Below are 8,342 nucleotides of genomic sequence, written 5' to 3'. Positions count from 1 at the left end.
TCATATTAGCTAAGTTGTTGAAAATAATACCTGAGTGTTGTGAGTGAATTTATGTGTAAATGGCAAAAATATAGTGACGACTTTTATGTTATAAAGTAAAGAAAAAAGATTCTTTTGAACGTGTGACAGTCTGAAAAATCAACTCTATATTTTGCTGAATAAGTAAATTGGGCCATAAACATCTTGTCCGATATTTTCTACTAGTACACTTCGGATACAATATAGAATTTATACTCCTCTCCCAAAAATATTAACAACATTCCTCCAGAGGAGTAAAAAGGAACAACAGAGAGAAAAAGGAAAAATACTAGTATATCTTCTTAGAAAACAAAAACAATTAAATGAAAGTGTCTCCAGTGAATTAGCCAACTTGCACGCCATTATGATCTTTGGCATCGGCAAATCCATTTAGAGGGGTACAAAGCCGTACAGATGAAAGCGCCTTATCAAAATGTTTGGCCTTAGTGCCCAAATACTCACTCCATGTCACCTCCCTATATAAGGGCGGGTTCTTTTGGTCCACCAATTTTGTCAGGGGTGATATTTTTACCCCTGACGGTGGACCATATAAATAGGCTACAGAAAGCCTATGTCGGGTCCGGTTCACAACCGCCCGGTGTAAAACACTCGGGTACGACCCGTTTGATAATATGTGTAAAAGGTCACCTACATTAACTACTAATGCACCAGGCATTGGAGGGACAGTGACCCAACCATTCCCTTCCTGAAAAACTTGTAAACCACTTGTGTTGTTTTGGTGAAGAATTGTTAATATGGTTGAATCTGTATGGGCTGCAAGACCCATGGCCCGATCCGGATCTGGACATGCCGGGTAAGAATTTAGTTGTAAGGCAGCACAGCCTCCTTTTGGGCCAACCGCCCATTTAACATCATTTTTTGTTATCCCTAGTGACCCAAGCATAAGCCACATTAGTCTTCCTGCTAGCTTTTCCATTTCCTTTTCGTATTCTTCTATTATCTCACTGGAAAAAACAAAGATCGCAAGGAAATTAAAAGAGGGAACCAAATAGGAAAAAAGAAAAACAGAGGAAGTAGTACTTTTTAATGAGAAAGAAAATAATTGTTTTAAGTAATGATACTACTCTTATTTATTGGATATGATACCTCAATTTTAGTGAAAATAGATGATTTTACTGATGTGAAAACAAGATACTCCTTCCGTTTCAAAATAAGTGTTCGCTTAGCGTTTTTCACACTCTTTAGGAAAACACGAACTCTAAAAAAATTTAGATATTTTGACTAAATTACTTTAATTAATAAGACTCTTGAGTTTTTATTGCCTTGAGTAAATAAGGGCAAATCTGAAAAAATATTAATTCTTTCATGATTTTATAAGTGAACACTTATTTTGAATTAAAAATAAAAAGGTTAACTGGCCACTTGTTTTAAATAGGAGGAAGTGCGTTATTTTGCTACTCCCTCCATCCCATGTTACTTGATCACTTTTCCTTTTACACATTCCTTAAGAAATCATAAATACAAAATATTCCTATCTCTCTCTAATAAATACATTTTAATCAATATTGATTGTTTTCAAGTACATTTAATACTAAAAGTAAGATGGAAAAAATTTAATTAATTTTATCTTAATTTTATAAATGAATAAGTAATTTGAAACATATATTTTTAATAATATAGTCAAATAATATGGGAGATAGGGAGTAGTTAATTTCACTCCATTTAAGATATTTACTATATTTACTACAAATGGATAAAAAAGCAAAGTACAAAAGCAATAATTAGATTCGATTTTGTGATTGGCAGATCTATGAAGTCTTCCCTTATCTTGCCCGTGGGACCTTTTCTGTCTTTATCGTTAAACTTTGCTTCTTCCATTAATAAAATATAAAACATCAGTAGGTTTTACCTACGGTTTCCCCACAGTGTGCGCACAAAGGAAAGAAGAAAAAAAAGCTATTTGTACTTGTGATAACGAAAGGTGAGTTTTTTTACACTTTACATATACGTGCATGAGAAATGGGAGGGACAGTAAGTAAGCGCTTGGACATGCGGTTTGAAATTATGAGATAAAATTAGTATTTGAATATGTATTTCATCTCATGGTTTCAAACCATAGAAATTAGCATTTGGACATGCATTTCATCTCATGGTTTCAAATCATGGTTTGAAACTCCAAATTGTCCAAAAAGTCATGATTTGGGGTTTTAAATCATGATTTTAAAAAAATTAAATATAATATTTGACTCATAAGTTTATATTTCGTAAAAAAGACCCATAAGTTAGTAAATATTTTTAATAATTACTCCCACCAACCATTTACCAACCTCATTAACTTCCACCAACCTTTATTTATGTCTACCTTTATTTATGTCTACCAAACTCATTACTATTCATGTTAAATTTTTATTTTTATTGAACTAAAGTTTGATCAATTAATGTTGTATTTTTTAGAAAGACCTTCAAATAGCGTATTAATTTTACTATGAACTATGACTTGCTCATTTGGTAAGATAGTATAAGAATTGGGAATGTTTGGATAGTTTTCACAACCTGTGGGGTTTTTATGTCTATAAGAGAAAATACAACTTAAGATATCCAAATTGCATGTCCAAACATGATTTCAAACCATGATTTGGAACCATAGTTTCAAACCATGTCCAAACGGCTCCTTAACAGTGGCAGATCCAATCAGGAATACGCTCGTATGAAAAAACAGAGTTGTACTTTTAAAACAAACTCTGTAGACTGTATAATATGTGTGAAAAGTGAGTATAAATCAACTTGAATATACATTTTAGAATTTACACTACAAAAGAGTCAGAATTAGCAGTGGATAACTTCCATATATCGGTATACATGAAAAAATCACTGCTAATCCTGTTTAACAATAGATTATCAAAAACAGAAGAACTGATGTTAGTTAGTACGAGATACATAGCGACAAATTAGTGATTTTTCATAGTTTCTTTCTTTTTTTCTTATGTCACTCATTCAATCCACAATACACAACTTCTGAATTGTGGATTTGGCACTAATTAATGATAATATTACTCCCTCCATCCCAAGTTATGTTAAAATGTTTGATTGGGCACAGAGTTTAAAAAAGGAATATAAATTTTTAAAATTTGTGCTCTAAAACAAGTTATAGATATTTGTGTTTAAAGCAAAATGTTACTACTCCCTCCGTTCACTTTTATTTGTCCACTATACTAAAAATAAGTTTTCACTTTTACTTATCCACTTTAACATATCAAGGAAAGACAAAACATTTTTTCTTGTTTGGGAAAGACAAACTTTTTTTCTTATTTTACCCTTAACATTAATTTTTCATTTTCAAATCATTTTCCATGTCGAATGAGACTATACACCAATTAATATGAGTATTATAGTAAAATACATACTTCGTTTATCAATTCTTAAGGGGCGTCAGAAAGTCAAAAGTGGACAAATAAAAATGAACGAAGGGAGTAAATAGGAATGTGTCATTCTTTTTGAGATTGACTAAAAGAAAGAGTGTCACATAAATTGGAACAGAGAAAGTACTATATACTTACCAGAATTTGTTGTAATCTTTAGGCCAAAGTTGGCGTGCGTGTTCAATCGGGGAGCCAACAATGGTGAACCCTTCAGACCACATGAGCTTTGAGAAGAAAGACGATATGCGAGCCACACCATAACCGGTGACACCTTCAGGAGAACGAGAGGCCTTTAGCTTTTGCTGCATAGGAAGTGAAAAAAGGCTCTTTCCGGCCACTTCAATATCTTGGAGTAGCCTCTCTGATATATTATGGTTAATAATTTGGAATGCACCCCATTTCTTGCATGCATGACCTATATTTTCAAGTACATTAATATTGTCGTTGTCGAGGTCGATCACCGGAATAGACTCGAAGTCACATGAAACATTAGACGGATAATGATCATTTGAGGATGTCCATGCATGGGACTCTGGCAATTCTTTTATTGAGTTCAAGTCCAAGTGTTTTTGAGAGTGAGCTCCAATAGGATCCGAGATTCTTGAACGCATAGTGTAGCACGTAATGCAAAAAATGAAGTTGAAAGTAATAGGAAATATGGATCACTTTATATGCTATAGTAGAGAGAAGAACAGATGGGAAAATGGAATGTTTTGCAAGAGATGATGTGAGGGAGGTATATATAGAGGTGATTGATTAGATGAAAGAAAATATTAATAGTGTAATTTTGAGTGGTATTTGAAAACTATTGGTGTTGATATATGGAGGGGGACAAGAAATTAAAAGGTAGATGGTTATTGGACAATAGAAACGACAAAAATTGAAAGGACAATCTTGTCCTCTAGGAAAATAATGTATGATCTTGGATCAAGTTAATGAAGGGTTGTAGATATTATATGGCATTTTCCAATTCTCAAATTTCATGTACATATATTATCTTCAAATAATCAAGGAAACATGGAAGGTTTCCATATTGGTGAGGGTCTATCCGTATATCCAATTCATGTGCGTTTGTCTTGTCCTCAAGTAGAAAAACAACATCATCACGTCTTTACTTGCTCGTAATCTCTATTTGCTACCAGACACTATACTTCTCTCTCCACCACCTTTTATATATATATATATATATATATATATATATATCCAAAAATCCCAAGACAAATCCTATTTGCTAGCTGAGATGTCTACAATACCCTCTGGATCGAGTTGCCCTTTTTGGGTATCCGCAAAAACATTTCTCTAGAATCTCCGATGCCTATGAGTTTATGACCAAAGCCAAAGCTTAGGGGCGTAAGGGCTTAATCCGAAGCATTTTGTCAAAAAATTATATAATATAATTATATATACAAAGTTAAAATTATTTTTTATGTATATTATTTAAGTATTATATTTTCTTTTTTTGGTCTATCCCAAAATAGTGTCTCATTCTATATTTAGTAAGTTGGCAAATCAAATATCCTACGTGACAAGTTTAAAATCACAAGTAACATCCTTAATTTAAGCCCACCAAATACAAAATCTCTTTTTATTCCTTAAACGCGACTACCAAATATTAAAAATGACTTTAAATGAGACGGAGAAATCTATAGCTCAATAATTCACAACTTAAAATATTTAAAAGCTATTTAAGAAAAATTCGATCAAACAAAATCTTGGTTGACTCTTGAAATTTCAACTTTGCTACATGAATTGAGACGGGGGGAGTATATGATAGATGTTGAATCCCTTAACTTCTTTGTGTGCTTACTTCTTTATATTTTGAAATTTCTTAGTGAAAATCTTGACTCTATCATTGTTGTGATGATTATGAGAGTTTATGAACTATTAGCATACAATTAACAAAGATAGCTCAACTGAATCCTCTTTAATTACTAAAAATTATATTGTAAAATATAATCAAATTTAATTACGTAATATTTTTTTGACTCTATGTATTAGTTTTATTTTAATCCCCTTGACATATACAAGCTAGAGTTAACATATACAAGCTAGAGCTATTAACGTTGTAACACATGTTACTTGGTTCAAAAAATTAATGTTTTAGATGGAACTTTTGTGTCGGAAAAAATAATTCAAAATTATAGTAAATTAAAATTTGTTAGAATTTGATATTTTAAATCAAATCTAGATAATATTTATAGTCAAATTTATAGGGGAATAAGTGATTCAGTTTACAGTCAAATTAGGTTTCATACTATTATGAATAGAGATGTTGCTAGCTATTTTCAAAACAAGAAATATTGTGGACAATTGTAGAGAGCATCCAAATATTTATGAGTTTATGGATAAAATATTTTCCTTCAATTTGAATTCAGTACCCGATTTTCTTGCATATTTTTAAAAAGTTTCTTATTGTAGAATTTTTGACTTTGTGACTTATTAGAACCTGCCGTTGTGCCATGATTGGAGCAAAAATAATAAGCCTAGAAGATGACAACTCTGTTGCGAGCACCAGGAAGGGTATTTTTGTCCTCATGAAAATGAATATTGGGGATTTCCCATTTTATGCTTTATGTGTCTTTGCATATATTTGGTCATTTTCTGAGTTAAGCAGTGTAAAGTCACTTTTCGTATTTTGCGATTAGATTTTGCGTCTTCTGTCTCGTCTACGCAAGTGGAGCTAATATCCATTATATACACATCGTATTTTATCACATATTGATTGTATTTAAGCAATCAACTAATTTGTCGTCTCTGTTAATTTTTTGGTGTGATTAATAACTTTCTCGTACTTTTACGTGTACAACTTTAGCCAAATGTCCTTTAAGAATGATTAGAGATTTGACGTGTACAGTAGTGTAAGGATTAATTATATTCTGCATTGATGATTTACGAAGATAATACCGATTAGTTTGTGAGTAAATATAGCTAATTGTCAAATTAATTAATTAATTAATTTATATATATTATCTTCTGCTTTTTGTTTGTTGCACTTAAATTATGCGGCCACGCAGAAGAAAAAGAACAAAGGCTCAATCAAGAGTGTCAACGTATTGCCCGTAATTATTTTTATCGAGACAATCATGTATATATATGAGGCATGAGCTATACATACAGGCATAAAAAAAATGACCACACTAGCATGTGCATTTCACGTGCAAGGTTCGGGATTTTTTTCTTTTGTATTTTTGTTATCCAACTACATTAGGCTTTCTTTGGCGCTAGCTTAGTAATTAATTTGTTCCAAGAGACTAGTGATCCAATGAGAACTTTCTATTTAATTAAAAAAGACCAGATAATGAAACAAAATAAACGGACAAGAGCTTCACAAAAAAGCAGTCAAGTATTATGAATACGCTATAATTAATGGATAAGAAAACTGCTGAAAAGAAATTTTCCAAGGAAAGTGTGCCTTCTTTAAGAAATAAATCAACTTTAAACACACAAAAACATTAATTATTATTATTATAAGAACCACAATAAATAAAAAGAGAGCTCAAACATTGCATGTAGGAATCGTTCCAAGAACTTTTTGACGTTTTTAGGTTGCCGGCAGGAACAACTTTTTGAGTTGCTTCTATTTTACAATGATTTTATTTGAATATTCCGTAAATATGTTATTGTCAAGCAGATGGGAGTACAGATATTAACTTTAACTTTAAGATGAGATCATTACATAACTAGAAGAGATTTTGTGTGATGTCAGGTAACTACCCCATAATATTGATGTCGGTAATCCCTGGATTGGGTGGCCGTCAAGATTACATTAGCAAATTGCAATTATCTCTTTGTTTCCTTTTTTGTTTCCTTTTAGATGCTTTCGAGGACTGCCCGACTATTCGGCATTTTTATCTTTTCTGCCGTCGGAAGTTATTGAGTAATATTCTGGCCTCTGATTTTTACCAATAAGGATCGGCGGTGGAGTGATAATCTTTTCGTTCATTCATAACCAGAAAGTCAATCGAATCTCCGGGAGCGAATGAGGCACTGTGAGGGAATGCACTTTCTTTAATGTGAGAGCTTTAATAGCAATCCAAATTTAGACCTATCACGGAGTACTAATTTGGGTGGGAAATCAAAAATAAAAATAAAAATAAAGTAGTATTCATTTCCATTTTAATTTATATATTTGACATAATATTTTCGATACGAATTTTTTTTTTTTTTAAAAAAAACTTTATTTATCTTAAATATGTAATATTATTTATGTAATCATAAATTTATTTTACTATTAAAGATAAAATCGGAAGTCTATAATTAAATTTATATGCGGTCTAATAAGGAATAATGGGATTGGATGCAGTGCTATATTATATTATTCAGAAAATCCAGTATCCTTTAAGACTTAAGAGTACCGCGGATGCTGATGAGAGTAATGCGGATGCTGCTGCAATTTTTTGAGTGTCTAATAAAAAAACTCGATTAATGAATGGACTTGAATTTTCAAAACCTCTGTCAAGTAGAACAATTGGATGAAAGGTGTTTCTTTAACAGTATAAATAAAAAATAAAGAGAAATTTTGGACCATTGAAATGGACATAGACATTTCCCCTTTCCCGTCTTTCAAGCTAATCGACAACGCATAAGCAATTGGTGGGGCTGGTGGCATATTTGTCTGGATGGTTTGTTCTCATATTCAATTATGATTTTGTAACATATCAAAATGGCCCAAGGCTGAAATTAAATTTAATCCACAAACCAGATTCAAGAAAGATCCACGGGCATCCAGTTAAACTTTTTCTATTTAAAAAAAAGCTCCTGGATTAGAGTGAAGGAAAGAACAAAATTAACATTTTCTTTTTCTTGTATGATATTATATTATATTATACTATAACTATATATAACAGGGAATAATAAAGTTTTGTAGTTCTCACATACTCTTTGATCTAATGAGATTGTGATATGTGGCTATGGCTTTTTCCCTACATTTTTGACCTCATTAAT

At 31.8% G+C, this 8,342-nt stretch overlaps 1 protein-coding gene across 1 annotated transcript; it reads right to left on the bottom strand.

Moving 5' to 3' along the window:
- Positions 1 to 288: 288 nt before the first annotated feature.
- Positions 289 to 4,131, bottom strand: LOC132052243 (gibberellin 3-beta-dioxygenase 1-like). The gene is made up of 2 exons (XM_059443684.1): positions 3,537 to 4,131; positions 289 to 983 (listed from the first exon to the last, which is right to left on the bottom strand). Exons 1-2 carry the CDS (start codon positions 4,007 to 4,009, stop codon positions 362 to 364), a joined length of 1,095 nt encoding a protein of 364 aa, XP_059299667.1. The 5' UTR covers positions 4,010 to 4,131; the 3' UTR covers positions 289 to 361.
- Positions 4,132 to 8,342: the final 4,211 nt, after the last annotated feature.

Source organism: Lycium ferocissimum, chromosome 4 (assembly GCF_029784015.1).
Source record: "Lycium ferocissimum isolate CSIRO_LF1 chromosome 4, AGI_CSIRO_Lferr_CH_V1, whole genome shotgun sequence".
Taxonomy (NCBI): Eukaryota; Viridiplantae; Streptophyta; class Magnoliopsida; order Solanales; family Solanaceae; genus Lycium; species Lycium ferocissimum.
Note: the sequence above shows the minus strand (reverse complement) of the source record. Positions and strands in the feature narration are given on the sequence as shown.